At 37.9% G+C, this 22,015-nt stretch overlaps 2 protein-coding genes across 2 annotated transcripts in view; both read left to right on the forward strand.

Moving 5' to 3' along the window:
• Positions 1–8,226: 8,226 nt before the first annotated feature.
• On the forward strand, positions 8,227–14,270 carry smim32 (small integral membrane protein 32). The gene is made up of 2 exons (XM_088343677.1): positions 8,227–8,670; positions 13,183–14,270. Exon 2 carries the CDS (start codon positions 13,207–13,209, stop codon positions 13,558–13,560), a length of 354 nt encoding a protein of 117 aa, XP_088199803.1. The 5' UTR covers positions 8,227–8,670; positions 13,183–13,206; the 3' UTR covers positions 13,561–14,270.
• A 6,268-nt stretch (positions 14,271–20,538) lies between these two features.
• The window catches only part of diaph1 (diaphanous related formin 1), a 125,721-nt gene continuing 124,244 nt past the window's right edge, over positions 20,539–22,015 (forward strand). Inside the window, exons 1-2 of the mRNA XM_088343679.1 lie at positions 20,539–20,858; positions 21,126–21,277. Of these exons, the coding sequence (XP_088199805.1) occupies positions 21,179–21,277 (99 nt within the window). The 5' untranslated portion in view covers positions 20,539–20,858; positions 21,126–21,178. The remainder of the gene's footprint in view (positions 20,859–21,125; positions 21,278–22,015) is intronic.

Genomic DNA, 22,015 nt, shown 5'->3' on the forward strand with positions numbered 1-22,015 from the left:
ACAATAGTGGTTAACAGCGAGCCATAGCCTGCCACCAAGTGGCTAAAATGAGTGGCTAAAGAAGGAAACAGAAGAACGAAATGACCGCCCTTGGCTGTAAAAGTTGAGTGTCACTGAAGGACAAAGCATGAGCAATTAATAATAACAACAGGGGCTAGTTGCAGGTCATATCCCACAACCGAATGTTTAACATGAGTGGCTAGAGAGGAACAACGTGGAAAATTTTGTCTGGACTTGGCTGTGAAAGGCGAGTGTCACTGAAGGACAAAGAATGAGCAATTACCAATTACAATAGCTGTTAGCATTGGGTAACAGTACATAATACATAGTCAACATCAATAAAAAGAATCATAGGTAATATGTTGAAATTTGTCCAGAAAGTGCATGACAGTAACGAAACCTCAAGCCTTAAATATTGTCCAAAATCGTCCATGACAACAGTGTAACAAAAATGAGATGATGGTTATACAATAAATTACTCCCTGGGCAAGACCCCCTCCGAGCCCCCAACCCCCAAGCCCCCTTCCGCACCCTAAAAAATGCCAACGGGTAAAAAAAGTAGATGTGGTTTTCAATTGTACAAATGCTTAATTAGAAAAACACTAATACACTATGGAAATGAAATGGCAAAAATTATTAAAACAAATGCACATATAATGTACATTAATACAGTGAATTCTGGAGTGAAGGCCCTGCACATTAGGTACCCCCTGCCCCCACCTCCCCGCAATGTTATTTAAGTCATAAGAATAATTGGCACGTTCATCTTCATCCTGAATTTGTTTATCTCAAATTGAAGCTTGGAGAGCGCTTCATGGATGACTTGTCTTCCCATTGCTTTAGTTTGGTTGTTGTTTTGGATTAAGTGGATTATGGTTGTAGAAGGAAGCACGGAGGAGATAATGGGGGGAATAACGAAACAAAACATGGAGGACAGATAAAAGGCAATAAGAGTTGAAAACGCAGCGTGGTCCCTAACGTATACTCGTATGTGACACGATGTAATTTTTTTTCATGGGGTGGCTGGAGAAGTACATGCTATAAATGTAGACGCAAAATAATGTTTTAGAGAAAAAAGGAATCGGAATTGGATTATGTAAAGAAACAAAACAAGGAAGTTTTTCAAAATTCAAAGACCTAAAAATGACTCTTAACACAGGCTCAACTACACATCCCTGCTACATCAAGTCAAAATACTTACTAGATCTAAATGAACAAAACATGAAAGAGTGAATGAGCCGAATGTGTTCAAATACAAAGTAGTTTTACCTGAACGCAACATGAAAGTAAAACATAAAGATTTACGCACGGGAAAAGAACAAGAGAGCCATGATGACAAGAAATATATAATACTGGAAAACTGAGTAGCTTTAACTGAACAATAACATGAAACAAAGACGATGCGGAACATGTTGTATCACTAACTAACAAAACATCAAAGAACGCAACAAGATATGGAGTGCCAATGAATACTAAGAGTATACTAACAACACAAAACATGAAAGAAAGACCAGAGGATAGAAAAACGAGAGTGCCATCAAGATGATGACACATAATGCAGACACACTAACTAGGTCTAACTGAACAAATCATAAACATAGAAAAAGCAGGATATGTAACTGAACAGAATGTGAAAGTCGGCTGAAACAGGATATGTGACCACACTTGCTAATTCTGCCTGAATTCAAAAATGAAAAGAAAGATAATGCATGATGTTAGAACTCTAGACAATGCATGATATGTTAGAACATTTGCTAGCGTTAACTGTACAAAACTTGAAAAATGGATAACACAGGATATGTTGCCACACTAAATAAATCTAACTTAACAAAAGTTGAAATAAAGCTGACGCAAGATAAACTACATTTACTAGCTTTAACTGAACATAACAATAAAGTAAGACAATGCAGGAACAGATAATATGGTAGAACACTTTCCAGCTATAATTATCAAAACAAAAAACATAGATGTTACAACACGAGCTAAATAACTTAACAAAAAATGAAAGGGGAGATGATGCAGTAGAAGTTGGAACACTAGCTCTAAATGAACAAAACATAAAACGAAGACAACATCGGATATCTTGGAACAATCGCTAACTCTAACTGAACAAAACTTGAAAGTGTGACAAGGCACGATACGCTAGAACACTTGCTGGCTTAAACTGAACAAAACATGAAAGAAACATATCATGACTGTTTTATAGAACAATAACAGGAGCGGCAAAGCAAAGAACATGACAATACAAAAAGTACAGAACATGAAAGTAAGGGGGTGGGGGAGGGAGAAGCTAAATGGCAGCAGCAATCATTACATTTCAATTTCTATTTTTAGCAGCAGTTTGTTAAAGGGTTATAATGGAGGCAGCAGATCTGCGTAGAATTCCAATTGACCTTTTCCTTTCATTGAAATTCAATGCTAGCGGCTTACGGCTAATGATCTCAACCTTATTGCTAGCTCCATTTATCATGTAGCCAAATGGCCCCAAAACTACCCAAAGTTAACAACGCTACATTTTAGAATATCAAATAGAAATCCGACCCCGATAGTAGATTACTTAATCTTTTTATCTTATTTTATTTTCATTAATAAAATGAAAAAAGATCTAATATAATTAAAATCGTATTAGCTAGCTAACAGCGGATATGTTTTCCCTTTTGAAGAAATATATTTGACAAAGATTTAAAGTAAACAAAATCATCTACGATCTGCTAGACGTGCCAATTTTGTTCATTGTAAGTATACATTTTCTTATTTTGCTAAAAAAAATTGTATCCTAAAATCCACAAATGTATATCTAAAATGAGAAGTTTTGTGCTTTGTACCAGGAATTCAAAATAAAACAAAAACATTAATATCATGCTAACATGCTACACAGAGAGTTGCAATCAATTATTTATAAAAACAGCTCGATTATAAGCTAAAGTGCTAACCAGATAACTAGCATCAATGTACATAGGTTTAGCATAATTTCAGGTTCACATTTTAACAGGATTAGTAGCATAATTTTCCACAGAGATTTAGTTTAATGTCAAGCTAGCATGCTAACCAGATAATTAACGCAACTCTATATGGAGATTCAGTGTATGTTCATGCTAACCAGACAAATAACATGAACTTAAAGTGAGTTCAAGTGTAATTTTATGCCAACCGAATAAACCAGATTATTCACGTAAACATAAAGAGATTCATCTTAATTTTATGAAAACATGCTAATCAGATAGTTGGTATCAACTTCCGTAGATATTTTTGTATAATTTTAGGTTAACACGCTAACCAGGTAATTAGCATCAAGTTCCATAGAGTTTCAGTGTTATTTCATGTTAACATGCTAGCCAGATAATTCCATTAAACTTCTATAAAAAATTAAGATTCTAATTCCATGGTAACATGCTAACCAGAGAAATGGCAACAATTTACATAGTGATTCAATGTGATTTTATGCTAATGTGCTAACCAGCTAGCATCAATTTCCGTAGAGATTCAGTGTAATTTTATGCTAACTGAATAAACCGGATTATTCACATCAACCTGAATAGAGATTCATCTTAATTTCATGATTACATGCTAATCACATAATTAGCATCAGCTTCCATGTACAATCAGTATAATTTTATGTTATCACGCTAACAAGATAAATAGCACCAAGAACCATTGTAGTTTCATGTTAACATTCCAAATTAGATACAGTAATTCCATTAAATTTCCATAGAAATTCAGATTTTAATTTCATCGTAAAATGCTAACCAGAGAAATAGCAACAATTTACATAGTGATTCTATGTGATTTTATGCTAGTGTACGAATCAGCTAGCATCAATTTCCGTAGAGATTGAGTGTAATTTTATGCTAACTGAATAAACCGGATTATTCACATCAACCTGACTAGAGATTCATCTTAATTTAATGATTGCATGCTAATCACGTAATTAGCATATAATATATATAATTAGTATAATTTTATGTTATCACGCTAACTAGATAATTAGAACCAATATCCATAGAGATCCATTGTAGTTTCATGTTAACATTCCAAATTAGATACAGTAATTCCATTAAACTTCCATAGAAATTCAGATTTTAATTTCATCGTAAAATGCTAACCAGAGAAATAGCAACAATTTACATAGTGATTCAATGTGATTTTATGCTAATGTACGAATCAGCTAGCATCAATTTCCGTAGAGATTGAGTGTAATTTTATGCTAACTGAATAAACCGGATTATTCACATCAACCTGAATAGAGATTCATCTTAATTTCATGATTACATGCTAATCACATAATTAGCATCAGCTTCCATGTACAATCAGTATAATTTTATGTTATCACGCTAACAAGATAAATAGCACCAAGAACCATTGTAGTTTCATGTTAACATTCCAAATTAGATACAGTAATTCCATTAAACTTCCATAGAAATTCAGATTTTAATTTCACCGTAAAATGCTAACCAGAGAAATAGCAACAATTTACATAGTTATTCAATGCAATTTAATGCTAATGTGCTAACCAGCTACCATAGGGATTATGCGTACTTTTTCTCCCGTAAGGTTTTTTTCTTCCCAATCCTTTTTGATAATCCAGATTATTTTATCATGCAAATACTTTTTTCTAATAGCCGCCAGACCGATAACTTGAGGCTGTTTTTGTGAAATAATTTTTTTCTCCTCTCAGCTCGCCCTCTATATATTTTTAGATTCCCTGATGAAGCCATGCAGGAAATGCGTGTAATAAAGCGTAATTACCCTCCGTCACACGTGTAAACAAAGCTTTGGGGCAGGATTAAATTTCCCGTGAGAAAATCCACCAAAGAGAATAAATAGATAAATAAAAATGTGTGTGGCCCGCTTAATGCGGAAGGTTTGTTTTTTGTCATTTATGCGCTTCATTTTTAGTGTGCTTGCTTCTAATTCGCAATCAGCATTTTTACCTTTTTATTCCTTTTGTTTTGCTACGATCTTCACGTCGGTGTGACTGTGACTGTGTCGAGTGTCCTTGTAGAGCGCCCCGTTGTAAGGGAACAGGTGCATATGAATATGAAAAGGACCGCTAAAGCTTTCAGGGTCAGTGGGCTTCTTTGTGTCGTTTAGTGCTCAAACAATATCAAAATATCAACATTCTGATTCATTTTAAGCACCTGTGAAGAGGATCGGAAAAGAGAACAGGATAATATACTCGATTCTGTTTTGTATTTGTGGAGCTGAAACCAAACTAGGGCCCTAGGGCCGTTGGCAGCCCGATAAGTATTTTTTAGTGGCCGGTGGTATATACGAAATAATGCATGCACTAGCATATGTAGATAAAGTTTTTCTTATATTTTGTATTTTTGTAATTAATGATTGATTTTCTTCATAATTTGTAATATTTTTACTTTTATAGCTTTTTTTATGTAGAAATGTGGCTCGACCCTACCTTCAGACCCAATCTCAGCCCGTCTCCAAAAAAGTTGAGTTTGAGCTTTTAACAATGATTTGCACAGTGAAATGACCTCTGAGCCCCTTAGTGTTACCTGTGGCGTTCCACAGTCCTCAGTACTTGGCCTCCTTCTTTTCAGCATTTATATTTTTCTGTTAGGTGATATTATTTTCAAATATATGATGTCACAGACCAGGAACAGAGTTGGAACCCAATAGTGTTCATTTTACTCAGTTTTTATAAAGAAAGAGAACAGTGCTTGCATCCACTATCCGATGATTGTCGGTCACGGGTAGCAGATAACAGGAACGCGGAAATGGCACTTCCGTGTCGAGTGAGGGTAGTCGTTGGCAGCGAGAAAAACAGGTCGATGGCCGGGGCGGAGGAGCAAAAACAGGTCCAAACAAGAGGTCGGCAACAGGTACCAGGCAGAAAACAAGGCAGGATAGAGTCGGAGAATCACAAAAGCTTGCCTAGTTGGGAGCATAAGGTCACAAACGATCTGACGGGTGCTTTCAGGAAGGCAGGAGTTTAAAAAGAGTCCAACAGCCAATCAGGTCCTGTGGCTGTTGAGCCAACGGGGCACCCACATTAATAATCACGATAGGAGGTATGAACAAAAAATGAATGTATTTCTAATACTCTGTATTTTTGTTATTCACAATTGATTGATTGGTTTTCTTAATAATTTGTCATATTTTTATTTTTCATTTTTAGAGCTTTTTTATGTAGAAATGTGGCTCGACCCTACCTTCAGACCCAATCTCAGTCTCCAAAAAAATTTAGTTTGAGACCCCTGCTTATAACAATGATTTGCACAGTGAAATGTGGCATTCCACAGGGCTCAGTACTTGGACTCCTTCTTTTCAGAATTTATATTCTTCTGTTAGGTGATATTATTTACAAATATATTATTATTTTCCTTTGGTATGCAAAAGACACTCAGCTGTATCTTTGAATGGAGGAATCTGCTTAAATAAGTTGTTGAGGCCTTTGAGTTTGGAGGTATTCGACAAATAACATGACTTGACTTGATCCTTTTTTCTGGGGGAGAGATGAAGGAAGATGTAACCACCTTTGAAGACTGATTTAGAAAGAAATAAAAGACATCATGGACATCGTAGTGAGTGCCAATAGCCAGTCTTGTCATCGTTCACGGCAGACAGAACACGCAGTGCAGGATAGACGACCAACACAACTTGCGTTTAAGGTAGCCATTGTGAGCTCGACATTGCTTGGAATTGGAAAGCTAAATCTCTCTTTTTTTCGTTGAAAATACGATCTTGGTGAGCTTTGTTTCCGTTTCTCTTTGTAGTCTAAAAACGCTCCTTTGATGCACTAAGAAAACGGCCCTCATGGTAGGAAATTACTACAAATTTCAAATCTCCTCAATATTTTTATATTGTTACTGAAATTGCCTAATTTCTGTGTAGATTCATAAGTTATTGTAACCAGCTCCGGTTACGAGTACTGTACTTCCTGAAATATGAGTCATTCCGGATTATAAAGTGCACCAGCATACAATGCTTAATTAAAAAGAAAATGAACATATGTAAGTTGCCCCGAGTATAAAACGCACCCATCCCCGGCAAAACTATAAAAAAAAAGCTGCGATTTACAAGTTACTTACTTACTATCAACTTACTATGTAATTAATTGCTTACTTTTTATGTTATTACTTACTTATTTACTATGTAAGTACTTACTTACTATGTCAGTACTTACTTACTTACTTACTATGTAAGTACTTACTTACTATGTAAGTACTTTCTTACTTACTAGGTGAGTACCTACTATGTAAGTATTTACTAAGTGAGTACTTACTATCTAAGTACTTACTAAGTGAGTACTAACTTACCATGTAAGTACTCACTTACTTACAGTATGTAAGGACTTAATTACTTACTATGTAAGGACTTACTTACTTCCTTACCCACTTACTATGTAAGTATCTACTATATAAGTACTTACTTACTTACTTAATATGTAAGTACTTACTCACCTAGTATGTAGGTACTTAAATAACTTACTTAGTATGTAAGTGCTTACTTACTTTGTAAGTACGTACATAATTAGTACGTAAGTACTTACTTTCTTAGTATGTACTTACTTAGTATGTAAGTACTAAATTACATACTTACTGTTTAGGTAATTACTTACTATATAAGCACTTACTTAATATGTAAGTCCTTACCTACTTACTATGTAAGTACTTACTTACTATGTAAGTACTTTCATACTTACTATGTAAATACCTATTTTCGTACTATGTAAGTACTTACTTACTCATTATGTAAGTGCTTACTTACTGCAGAAAAACTACAAAATTACGAGAAGAAAACACAACTACAGTAATACTACAGAACTAAAGATCCAGATTAGTGCTTAAAACAGAGACCATATGAATGATTTCGCTTTAATTGCGTGCATTTGAAATCCAATTAAATGAAACTAATCTATTTAAGTGGTTATTATATTACATATAGATGTCTGCATTAGTGTGGTTATTGTCTTGCGGTATCTTTTTCTTTTTTTTCTCGGGGAGAGGTAAAAAAAAAACCCAACATGATAGAAAATCTTGCAATATGTCCTCAGTCTCATCGTTGCAGTGTGAGGCACCCCCCCCCCCCCCTTTCATGCACAAATAGCTCCATCAGTCCACATCCCCTCGTTACTTGGTAGAGAGAGGGCTGGGAATTCATTTCCACTTTGTGACTTTACTGTAGCACATCCTTGTCAGGTGACACGCCCCCCACCCCCCACCCCGACCGTCCAACGCGCACGCTCTCGCGCGCAACCGTCTGCTGTGACACGCGCATGCGGGAAAGGACGAAGATGGAAGACTGACCAAAACGGTTCGTTTCCGCGCAGGATATTATTTTTGGCACCAAAATCGACACCACGTTTGTGTGTGATTGCGCCAACTGCCACAGGAAGACGGTAAACAGAGCCTGGAGAGAGAACATTTACAGACTGTTTCTTCTGCGCTGAGTTGTTCTGCGCGCATAAGCGCACGCGCGTTGGGTTCGTTGCGACGCGCGTTACGACGCACCGCGATTACGATTATTTTGATGAATTTCATCCAACTGTTTGGGTTCTGCTGATAAGAATCTGGATTCAAAGCCACTTTGGTGGGTGTATGTGCGTTTTTTTCCGGATCTTTTTGCACAGTTGCTCGAGAAGCGACGGGAATGCGGAGTCCGGATTTGTCCTGTCCGCTTTTCCCTGCGACACTTTTGGCAGTGTGCACCCACGTAAGTACAATCTTTTTCTTTTGAATGGTTTGATGACATTTTTAGCAGGGTTCCCCAACCTCTTTAAAGCTTAGGGATACCATTTGTCTCAAGTTATCATATTTGTCTGTTATTACTGTGCTGTTGCTGTGTTATTGCTGAAACAACCAAATTATTTTTAGAAGTAGGTTTAACCCTGGTGGCATGCTGGTACACAATAGGTACCTTTTTTATAGTTTTCATATTTTCAATCAAAGAGCATTGAAAGGTGAAAACATGGGAGCTAAAATTTCCCCCTGGTTGTCAAGTCAAGTCATTTTTATTTGAATAGCCCTTAATCACAAAGAGTCTCAAAGGGCTTCACAGGTTATTACACAGACCATTTTTAGACTATTATTACACCATCCCCTGATCTGGAACCAACATGAGGGCAAGGAAAAACTCAAAAACCTCAACATGAAGAAGACCTTGAAAAGGGACCGCACATGTGGCATCCCCCTTTCAGGATTACCAGACAGCAAAGGATGTTGCAATCACAAATAAAACAGAGATATTGTCCAAGAAAAGTAAAGGGTTATTAATATGCTATAGAGTATAAGTGTGTTTTAAGCTTAGATTTAAAAGCTTCCACTGAGGTTGCAGAACGTATCTCAGGGGGAAGAGCATTCCACAGCACCGGTTGTGAAAACATATAGCAGTTTCAACTGTTCCAAAATGAAAGAAAGAAATACGCTTTTGAACAGGGTTCAGTTACACTTTCTTAAAGGGGGAGTGTGTAATATTTAGTGCCTTCTAGTGTTGTCTGGGATCTTGTTGCAACGCTGCGCTCTTGACACTGTTGTCTGTTTGCATGAGACCAGGGGTCTCAAACTGAATTGAGTTGGGGGCGGTGAAAATGGAATCTGGGCAAGGTTGGGCCGAATGGGGTTTTTCCACAAAAGCAGGGGTGATAAAAAGATTCTGCTGTTCTAGAAGGGACAGTGGTTTTTATATGTCCACTAGATGTCGCTGTAATGTGTATTACAAGTAAAAAGCACGCCAGAAAGCACACTTTTTCTTTCATTTTCTACCCAGCCTTTCTCAAAGAAAGACAAAAAATAGAGAAACATACATATATTTAAATAATTAAAACATAAGGAAGAACAAATAAAGGAAAACACAAGTAGAGGAAAAGAAAGCAAAAATATAACATAACATAAAGCCCATCCCAGCCATCTCCAGGCAGTGGGCAGGGGACACCCTGAACTGGTTGCCAGCCAATCGCAGGGCACACAGGGACAGACAACTCATTCGCTCATTCACACCTAGGGACAATTTGGACCGGCCAATTCACCTGAAATGCATGTTTTTGGAACGTGGGAGGAAACCAGAGTGCCCGGAGGAAACCCACGCAAGCACGGGGAGAACATACAAAATGTTAATTCCCCTTATATAGGTCAAAGAGATCAAAGCCAGCAGAGAAGCTAATGTTGTGACTTATTTCATCTGCAGGTAAATTGTATCCGTTAATAGTCTGAAAAAAATAGTCTGTGAAGCCCTTTGAGACTCTTTGTGATTAAGGGCTATACAAATAAACACGACTTGACTTGACTTGCATTTCAATCACTTTGAGTCCCTGTATGATGTCTTAGGTTGTCCTTTAAGCACTTGTTTTCTGTGGCACGACAGAATACAGAAATATCCAGTGGTCAAATAATACGCACTATCCCTTAAACCTTCATATTAAGGTGGGGGCCTCAAACTATTATCTTGTGGGCTACTATTGGCCCCCTGGCTGCGATTTGGAGACTCTTGCACTAGACAATACAGTGACATCTAATGGTCAAATATTACACACTGGGGCTTAAGGCGAAGAGATACCATTTTGTTTATGATTAACATGAAGAGCTACCATTACAAAAACAAAAAAACGTATGTTATTACTAAATTATTACAACTTGGTCATTATTTGTGGATGCATTTTCTACAAAAATGACATTTTAGTTTACATTGTCACTGGCAGAATCAATTCCCAATTTAAAGCACATTTCTTCCATATTTTTCATATTTTACTTTATTTTTTTACCAGTTTCTAGCTTTAATTCACTTTTTACTTGCAAAATTAATAAATAAAATATCTAACCATAATTAGAGCAGAAGTATCCGATCTTTGGATATGCATGTCTTAAACAATGTATCTATTACTACGGTGTTGATATGTTATCACCAGGTTGTAATTATAAGAAGATAGGCTTAAAATATGCTCAATCGAAAACATCTACTATTTTTAAGGGTAATGAGTGATTTACATACCGTATATAGACTATGGTTCGAGACCAGTTGGAAATATATGTTTGCCTGGAGAGGGATGGGTGCCACCAGGCTGTACTTGCCCAAAACACACCACAGGAAATGATTGCCCTTCAACCCTAGTGGTTAAGGGATCCAACCAACCAAACACAGAATATAGAGTCAATTAAAAAAAAACATTTTGGAAGAATTCACCATGTATTTTAAGACACTGATCATAACAATATCTCAAGCAAGTTAGGAATCAAATTTCTTAGGAAATTATAATGATCCATCACTGGTGAGATATTTTCAGACCTGTTCCATAGGCTACTTAGGGACCTATGTTGGTGACCACTCACTTAAATATAAATCTTGGAAATACAGAGTCCTATTAAGTAAAATAAGGTATATTCTATTCTATTCTATTCTATTCTAAAAACTGTTTTAAAAGACTTGAAATTTATGCGTGAGTTCTTTCCAAAACACGTATTTATTTGGTCAAAAGTGAACATTGAAAGTGAATATTTTAAACAAGATAAACACAAACAAATATTTTCAAACTAAATTCTGTCCGGACAAGATTCACTCCAAAATCCAACATCCAAAGTATGTTTTGTGTATGAAGCAATTATTATGAAATATATAAATGACCTTCAAATACATTTGTGTAGATTTACCTCATTAAAATTGAGCCTGTTAGTTTTCTTTTATATTTAATATGCATTTGCACATTTTTTCCCAGTTTCCAAAATAATATCTTCTCTAAAATGTAACTGTATGTCTATTGTCGTGTGGGCTCCCCCTAGTGCTATGCTAAGAGTGTTACAAATGTTCCACGGAAGCCCAGAAGTGCCAAAATACAATAAATTAAAAATGGCTTCTGAAATAAGCAATGATTTACAATATATGTACTTAATTTTCCTTGAAAGGAGTAATTGGAAAATATAGTTGAATTTAATTCTCTTTATTTTCATCTATTGTCGCAGCATAGCGAGCTTTGTTTGAAACAACACATGCCACTCAAGGATAAACATGTAATAAAGACTTAAATAGTGCAATAAAAATGTAGTGTCAACATTTAATGGCAACAAAAATTCTGTAAAATGCCAATAAATGCCATATAAATACTCATTGTTCCATCTATATCTATATCCTGAAGCCATATCCTCCTAGTGGGGGGTGGTTAGAGTCAAGAACATACTCACATTCACCAAACATTCATTCCTCTTCGCTCTTCCCAACCTAACACCAAACCAAGGGTGAGTTGCTGTGCCATGCAACCCTTCAGCAGCAGAGGTCCGACAGCATACACTGGTTTACCCCCTCCGCATCATATGCGTCAATATCAGTCATTCTTAACTATCCTTCGCCATTCACATCTAATACACCTTCATACAATCCTCGCTTTGCATCCATTTGCGATCTCTGCATTTGAACAATCCCTTCAGCACATCAATTGCCTTGCACCCTTCAACCACCCTATTCTTCACATCCTCCTTCAAACTATCACCTGTTGCCACATACGGATCCAAATACTTATAAATAAATAAAAAAATTAAAAATACTTTAAAATTTAAAAAAAAAACAGCTACTTGCATTCACCTTAGGCTTCCTTCTTTTACACACTATCAAACTCCCCTACCAAAACACTCAGTCCTACTGCAGAGTCAGCCAGCAAAGCAGTATTTGCTAGCATCACTTTTGAGGCGGCAGTAGCTCAGGAGGTAGAGCGCTCGTCAAGGGATCCCAGTTCGAATCCCGGCTTGTCCGTGTTACATGTCGAAGTGTCCTTGGGTAAGACACTGAACCCCTAATTCCCCCAAAAAAGCAGGTTAGCGTCTTACATAGCTGCAATACAAGGCCGCTATTGGGAAATGTGAAGCACACTTTAAAGCGCTTTGGGAAGTCATTGACTTAAAAAGCGCTATATAAATGCAGATCATTTCATTTTTCATTTCATTTCATCATTTATCCACACTGGATAAATATTTTTAACATTTTAGTACTCTTGTTTAGGGTGGTGATGGCCTTGGGGAAGAAACTGAGCCTTTTAGTCCTTGTTTTTAGGGACCTGTAGTGCCCACTTACCTCGTTAAATATTTCACGACTTTCACATTTTAAAAACCTTTTTTTTCATAGTAATGCTTTTTAATTTGATTTGTATCGGATCTGCTAGCATCAAATGTTTACAACAGATGGATATAAACAAGAGAAGTACGTTTCTCGAATGCAAATGATCGTGTGTGTGTGTGTTTTACCCAGTCAGGAGGTGAACCCACCTAGACCATGCTGAGGCAGGTACTCCTCAACTCCAGCAGTAGCCCCCACGTGGACCTGATGGCCCAGTCTCCGACCAGCGAGCCCCCTTCGGTGTCCCACGGCAGCTTGCTGAGCGTGGCTGCCCTGCTGAAACCCACTACCAGCCGTGGGGGAGGAGAGGGAGGCGGGGGAGGAGGAGGGGGTCTCCGGGACGGAGAGCTCCACAAAGCCGACCTCCTGACCTATGTGGTTTTGTGCCTCCTCTTGTTTCTGCTGGTGCTGATGATCGTCTTCTTTATCAACTGCCAACTAAGGAACTCCTTTTTCGCCTCCATGCCGTACGACAGGTCCCTCAGGGAGGCCCGGGCCTCCTACAAGTGAACCCCAGAGGACGGACGGGGTTTTGGGTCTGGACAGCTTCATGGGATGAAGGTGTTGGCAGTTCTTGTAGATAAAGGGTCACCAACCGTTTTGTAGCTGGGAGATACTTTTTTTTACTGATTCGTGCAAAGGTATTGACATGCACTTCTAAAGTAACAACCAATCATGTTATTACTATATTTTACCATGTTATTACAATATTGCAGAGGTAAGATCAGGGTGGTTAAAGGAGTTCTTCTATTTTTCATATCAAAACTTTAGTACACTATCCGCGCATTGTCTTCGTGTACATTTTTAGAAACAAGCTTTTTTTTTTAAGTCGGCAAGAGAGATGTCCGGCCTGACCCGAACATAATGATTGTCATTTTCGGCCTGACTAGGGCTTAAGATCTTACCTCTGGCAGCTTGTATTAATGTTCAAATAGGACCAGTCAACAACTAAAACATCTGCCTTGTATAAGGGCATTGAGCGATTAATTATGGATGTATTGATTATTTATTTAAAGACCCTGTTCATGTCAATGATTTTTCAAGCCAAATTCCCTAGAAAATCCCAATGATCCATCACAGATGAGGTATTTTTAGAACCGGTACATGGCATGGCTGCCCCCTGATAAAAATAACATGATGAAAATTGATATCATGATAAAAACTAATTAAAAAACAAGTGCTAAACAAATTTTGCAGTTTTTGCCTAAAGGCGAGTGCAGAAAATTTGCTTTTTTTAAGGGTGCATTTTCAAATTTTTAGGTATTTTAACTATTCTTTTAAATATTTTAATTACAAACATTGGACTTAAAATGAGAAAAGGATCTTATCTAGCATTATTTGAAGTATGTTCTTCTAATGTAGGTAGAATTTTTTTTAATTGGTAAAATGATGTACCACGTGTTAGATACGAACATTTTGCTTGTTTTATTGTTTTGTTTTTTTTACCGAAAAAAGTCAAAAATTGTAGAACACCACACCCCCTGTCAAAAGAAATCCGGCAATGGGGTAAGAATGCTTATTAGGATAATTGTATTTTATCGACCTTATCTTCATTTATCTTTTTATTTACTTAAAATGAGTAAAAATGGTTTGCCAAAGGAGTATTTTTTAAGTGTATGCTTTAAAATATAAATCCTTACCCCATTGAGGGAAACCCCTGCCTACTGTATTTTCTGGACTATAAGGCAAAATATATAATCTGGTGCACCTAATGGACTAGAAAATAAGGTTAATAAAAACGTAAATACATAATTACAGTGAACTATTGAATTCATTTGGGGGAAAATACATTATTTGCAAGCAATTTACAGTTCTGTTCACCTTGTGTATGAAATTTTTCAAGAGGGACTATTTTTAAGGGGAATGGCTTACAACCCTTTTGCGCCTTACAGTCCATAAAATCCGGTCTTTTTTACTATATTTTTTCTCATTATAATACATCTTATCATTGTTCTTGAATAAAATTTCTAAAAAATGAGCAAAATAGCAGATGCTAGATCATTTCCCCCGTTTTAAGAAACATTTTCATGCAAGATCATAAAAAAACAAAAATTAAAATGAGCATATTAATTTTCACTTGGTTGGTGACCCCTCAGTAGACATTGGATAGCGGAAGACAGAAATCAGAAATCTGAGTTTCAGTTGAAGTGAAAAGATGCAACAGTTTTCTCTTTCTGTTACGTTTGAAGACGGGTCCTGCTGCGGGAGTAGACGCCATTATCCTCTTTCCTACTGGTTAATGTTCCTCCGAAAACTGGGAGCTGATAAGCGCACCATAAACTCTGTTTTAATTATTTTTTGGACACTTTCGTCTAGTTCGAGTCTTCTACTCATACATAACTGCTTTGTGAATACATGAATATTTTTGGGCTGGATTTCAGACAGATTGTCTGGATATATTGACAACTACGATACATCATTTTCTTATTTTATTATAGATCTACTTGTTTTTCTAGGTAACAACAAAAGTAATAGTTAAAATATGCATTCTTTTCCTATTTTACTACATAAAGAATTGTTTTTATTTATTAAAATAAAAACATTCAATGCTGTAATCCCTCGTAACTTTGCAGCCTCAGTGCATTGCGGGTTGAAACATATTCCACGATCACTGCGATGAACTGCACTCGTGTGGCCGTGATGCCTTATCCCAGATAGTGTGTCCGAATTCCATTATCCAAAATCCCCCATTGCTGCGAGTGGGGGCCAGGAGATTGTATTTCGGTCGGGCCTTTTAGTGCCGATCCGTCCAACATAAAGTGAGCCACACTGGTACAGCTGCGATCCATTATCCCCGATTGCTGTATTGCTGCAAAGGGAGGATGACTGATTGCACTTATGTCAGGCCATTTTTTTTTTCCTTTTGCCGTTACTGTATTTTCTTTCCGAAATAAACTGCACACGTGGAGCTACGATCCAGTATCCCCAAGTCCATTATGTTACAAATGGGGACTGGCATAACACACTTAAGGCAGGCCCGATGGCTCCTTTTTTGCACTAAACTTGTGCAGCTGTGATCCATTGTCCCCAATCGTTTATTGCTGCGAACTGAGGCCAACAAATTCTTGTTTTGTGCCATTCTGTCCAACAAAAGGTTAACTGCACTCATGTGGACAGGAACCATTATCCTTGATTGCACTTATGTTGTGCCTGGTGGGTTTTCTTTTCCTGTCCCTGTAGTCTCGCCAAAAACAACTACACTCTTGCAGCCAGGATCCATTAGCTCCAATACCATACTGCTGTGAGCAAGGACGGGCAAAAGGCAATTTTGTCGGGAGAGTCGCCATTCTGGACTGCCTGAAAGGAACTGCACTGTTTTGGCCGCAATTAGTTATCCCCGGTCGACTATTGCTGAGAGCAGGAGCCGAGAAAACCTATTTGTGGTTGCTCTTTTTTCCATTCTTTCTTCCAAAAATGAATAACACATGTCTGGCCGCGATTTTTTTTAAATTTTATCCGCGGCCGATTATTGCCAGCACAGCGCATGTTAAACAATGGGGAGGGGCTACTTTAGATATTCGCATAACGCGGGGGTTCGGGTCTCCATTAACAGCTATAAACGAGGGATTACAGTACTTGAAATACGCTTTTTTTTTCCATTCGAGCAGTTTATTTATGTGTTGAAATATTAACCAAAAAAATAAATTTAAAAAATCGTGAATTCAATGAAGGAAGAGGAGCAGAAAAAAAGTCTTAAGAATGTATTCTTTGCAGTCTGCAATACAAAAATAGTTTTACTATTTAGTTACTCTATTGGTACGAAATTCAAAATATATTAAGTCTGAATATATTTTATTTTGATTTTTGGGGGTAAACTGGTGGTCAACCCAAAAGACTTCCCAACATTAGCGAAACCTTTTCAAAAGATGTATCTTTTTTCATGGCAGCTAACATCTGCAGTATCCAAATGTTTGTCTTGTGCAACGACGCGACCAAATCTTTCTGTAGAATGTACACTTCTAATTAAACAGCCTGACTCTGCGGCGATATAAACATTTTGAAAAGCTCTCCGAGTGCAGTCTTTGTGTTATCCAATGAATGAATATTTTTGTTGCTGTGATTTAACGCGGCCTCGCAGGGCATCTTTAGGGAAAGCTGCCGGCCGGCTGGACCGTTTTTCACTTTTAATTAACGTTTCGCCCATTCACAGTCTCCGCATGGAGAAAGAAAGACTTGAGGCCGACGATTTCCGTGCAATAAACCGAACCGAAGCTTCAGTGCCACCGGCCGTGCTCAAATCCTCTTCGGCCTTGTTGGTGGAAACAACTCTCACATACCGAGACGGATAAAAAAAGAGTTTATCAGTGTAATCCAGTACGGGCGTGTTTTTTTGTTCAGAGATAAAGTCTATTTGTTTTGTACTCTGGGGATTTCATTAACATCAACCAGAGATGCACAAGAACGAACAAGAGTGGCAAGCGGCGAGCAACAGCATGCAGCCGAGTGGCAAAAATAAATGTCTAGAGGAGGAAACAGTGGAAAAAAAAGATGGTTGAATGACAAGACTCTGTGCCGATCACATTTGGGGCCTAGTTATGTGTGATAAATGGCCATAAATGCAAAAAACACCATCTGGAAAAGCTACCTTTGCAAAATCCTGACAGACTTCCGTAGTAGCAATATGGCGGCCAAACATGTCGAGACGAGGGACAATGAAGGACAGAGAAAGCTTTATTTGCACAGCACAATCAAAAACAACAGTAGCGGAATACCATAGTGTGGAGCTGAGTGACGTACATTATTAGTGGCTAGAGAAGGAAACAATGGAACAAAAGTCAAAGTTGCCTGAACCACGGAACTCAGCCACCATCACATGTAGGGCTCAGCTGTTAAGTGTGCTAAAAACACCACAATGACGAGCTACATTTGTAAAATCCCCCAACAGGCTTCCGTAGTAGTAAGACGACAGCCAAACATGTCAACTTCTTCAATGGGCGTCTCAAGTTTAGTCGTACGGTTTTAAAATGTCTCAACCTAAAATCATGTTCATGAGATTGTATGTGTGTTAATGCTTATTATTTTAATCAAGTGATTTATTTAAATCAGTGATCTGAGACTCAAATTACTTGGGTCATGGCGAGATTGGGCCAAATTGGGTTTTCCACAAGAAAAGCAGATATATTCTACTGTTCTCAAATATATAGTTTTCATTATCTACACGAAATAGGGTCTTTATAAAACATTGGAGGCATTGTTTGAGGTGTACTTAAAAGTTGAAAGTAGAATATTTGATCTCTAAGCATGTGTTAACTATGCCCAACTTGGTTCAAAGAGCCTTTATTTTTATTTTTTTCTACCGTATCGATTTGCTTTTATCTTACTTTTATCAGATCCGTTCGGGAATCGCAATTCATTTGGAAGCAGGATGGAAGGGGGAGGGAGTGATTTCATGCATGTGCCCGTGGATGTCTGTTAATTTAGCATTAAAATAGTGTAAGTATGGAAAGGACTGTTTCAAATACACTCCAAATGCAAACCCCCAAAATGATAAAATAAAAATAATTGAGGTCGTGAAATCAAACCTTCCTGTGTGGAGTTTGCATGTTCTCCCCGTGCATGCGTGGGTTTCCTCCGGGCACTCCGGTTTCCTCCCACATTCCAAAAATATGCATTTCAGGTTTATTGGCCGGTCCAAATTGTCCCCCGGTGTGAATGTGTGAGCAATGTGTCTGTCATTGTGTGCCCTGCGATTGTCTAGCAACCAGTTCAGGGTGTCCCCTACCCATTGCCCGAGGATGGCTGGGATGGGCTCCAGCACCCCCGCGACCCTACTGAGGATACGCGGTGCAGATAATGGATGGATGGATATATTGAAGGATTTTATACATTTGACTATAAGGGATCTTGTACGATGATCAAATATAAATTACATTTAATGCAAAAGATATTCACTGGCCGGGCTGTGGGGCAGGTCATTGCAACCTAGTGGAGGATGATGTTTACAGAAAACAGCAGGAACTGGGACGAAGGGCTGATATGATAATCAGCGCTTCCCGACGCAAGAGGGGCCTTTGTGACGCAAGAACGCTCGGGGTCCAGACATCGAGGCGAGGAGTGGGAGCACACGTGGGGATTCTCTGGCCCGCGCATGGGAGGAGCCAGCACACCAGCTGGCGGAGAGACGTGGGTCGAGAGAAGATGGAAAAGATCGAGGAAGAATTCGGCTAATTCGATGGAGTTCACTTAGTTAAATACTTTAAGAAATTAAATCTGCCCCCGTGTGAAAATGTTGGCTATTCTTGTCCATCTTTTCCCAAAAAGAAACAAGCGGACATTGTTAGGTGGTGTTTGGTTAATGGAGTCAGATAACTAATTCGAACCATTTGGTAAATGGGACATTTTTAATATTTATTTCCTAACAATATACTATGTTGACTATTTTTGCACCAAATGCATATTGCACAAACCCTTACGATACCAACTGTATGTAACATCCAGGGTTGGGTAGGGTTACTTCCACTTGATTAATTTCAATTACTTTTGGATTACTCCAATACCAAATATGCTAATAAAAGACAAAATAAACTAAATATGAATAAAATTATGACTCACAACACGTGGTAAGGTTTCTCTCCCGTCTTTGATCTCCGGCAAAACGAACATAAAATGCGACAGAAACAAAATGAAAATAAATCCAAACAGCTTGCCAACATCATTTTTGCCGTTCCATGTCTTCTGTTACTCCCCAAGCCTGCACAAAATTTGGTTATTTTATTCATATTTGGTTTCTTTTGTCTTTTATTAGCATATTTGGTATTGGAGTAATCCAAAAGTAATTAAAAGTAATCAAGTTAAAGTAACCCTACCCAACCCTGGTAACATCCTACATGCCCGTCATTTCTTTGTGTAAATATTGTGTAAAATAACTATAACCTTATCCTCCTTGTTTTATAACCTTATCTTCTCTGTTCCTTATCTTCTTGGTTTCTTTACCTCACTGTGAATGTGTGACACTGGAGTGTCATGACCAATTTCGTTGTCACAATATGTTAACTCATTTTGTAACAATGACAATAAAGGTCTATTCTATTCTATTCTATTCTCTCTCTCTCTCTCTCTCTCTCTCTCTCTCTCTCTCTCTCTCTCTCTCTCTCTCTCTCTCTCTCTCTCTCTCTCTCTCTCTCTCTCTCTCTCTCTCTCTCTCTCTCTCTCTCTCTCTCTCTCTCTCTCTCTCTCTCTCTACATATATATATGGCTAGTATTTTACATATGGTTAGTATTATATATATTTTGTGTAGATAAATTATTATTCTCCAATTGTTATGCTTTTGTTATTTAATATGAATTATTTTATTTGTATTGTATTATATTATATTTTGGGATAGGACTAAATGAGTTCTTGAACTTTTTCCTACTCTACGCACTTTAAAACAAATATCGCTCTTCCTCCTCTTTTTCCATTTTTATATTTTATTTTCTTTATTATGGTATTTGATGTTTTTATTTCGGAAATGAACTCAATCAATGAAGGAAGCAGTGCAGGTGAGGTTGTCGGATGAAGCCCCGCCCCCAAACAAACTTCAGGCGGACTGTCAGAAGATAGTCCAAGAAGACGACGGACTCCGTTTTCAAGTCAAAATGTCGCATTTAAAAAGTTAACTCCAGCCCCAGTCGCGGAATGGAAAGCCAAACGGAAACTTTATAACCGCCGGGGAAACACTGACGAAGTCTGAATCGAAACTGCATTGTGTGGAATTTCCTTACAAAGCAGGCTAGCTAAGGCTAACGCTAGCCGTGTTTGGTGAACTTAAAAACTCGAAACAAACTTCTAGTGACGTCACAAGCGAACTTCCAAGACCCAAGTCGTGGTTTGTACGATTTATAATTTTAATTCAACAACTCTAAATTGTTCGTCTATCTTTACCCCGAACGACAGCGACGCTTAGCGCTTTGAATTTCCCTCCTTCTAAGCGGAGGGGTTCCTTTCGGTGTCTTTGGCACAGAACCAGATCATTAGCAACTTATGCTAATTGTTGCTAGTTAGCGGGGAAACCAGAAGAGATTCCCGTCATTATTAAAATTCCGCTTTGCTCACTACACAGATCATTAAGTTTCTTTTTTTCCCCGTCCGTCAGCGAGTTTACCTCCACGCGGAGACAGTTCTGACTTCCACTAGAACTTTACAAGAATGGATCCACACACGGGATACTCCGCTTCGGGTCCTGGTCCCAAGAAAGACAAAAAGTCCAAAAAGGGCTACGAGGATGGAGAGGGCAAGAAGAAATTTGTAAGTATTTGCCTGAAAGTATGGCGTTATGTTTCGTTTTTGAAGTAAAACTACAAAGGCAACGAACGTTCCACTTGCAACACCTTTTGTTCCACCGATTGTACCGTAAAATGTTATCTTATTTCTCTTTCGTATCAAGAAGTACAGTACCTGCACCCAACTTTACATTTCACGGTATTTTTGTGGGTTGACCCCGGTATACGACATTAATCTATTCTGATGTGGGGATCCCAAAGTGAAATTGCCCTGTTGCAAGGAATATAAAGTATGGTAATTAACTACAATACTTGCACCTCCGATTTAAATAAAACAAAATAATACACAGTTAATTATATTTAGTGTGATACACTGTATGACAAAATAGGATATAAATAACTTAATATATAAAGGAAACTGAATTGTATTTACCTTTGGTGTGATGTGACATGACCTGGTACAGTGGCGTAGTGGGTGGATGCAAAAAGGGGAGAAGACAGGAGATTAAAAATTACACTGATTTAAACCTTCAACTAGCAAGGCTTGTCATGCTCTTAGATTTACTTGCTTTAATGTTCTCCTTCCTTTTAATAATAGTCCTGATCGTCTATTGGTTACGGCCATGCAACTTCGAGAGGGTAGTGATTTGTGCCTTCTTTGTATGTCTTATTCATCCAAAGCTTAATTTCCATGGTTATCATATTTTATTTTTTTCCTTTTAGCATCTCTGAGTACATTTGGCCCACAAGCCGTATCTGGTTC

This window comes from Urocampus carinirostris, chromosome 9, assembly GCF_059441175.1.
Source record: "Urocampus carinirostris isolate Australia breed hairy pipefish chromosome 9, RoL_Ucar_1.0, whole genome shotgun sequence".
NCBI lineage: Eukaryota > Metazoa > Chordata > Actinopteri > Syngnathiformes > Syngnathidae > Urocampus > Urocampus carinirostris.

Excerpts from the sequence above, each read along its gene's own strand:
- smim32 (XM_088343677.1), top strand. The coding sequence starts at position 13,207 with ATGCTGAGGCAGGTACTCCTCAACTCCAGCAGTAGCCCCCACGTGGAC.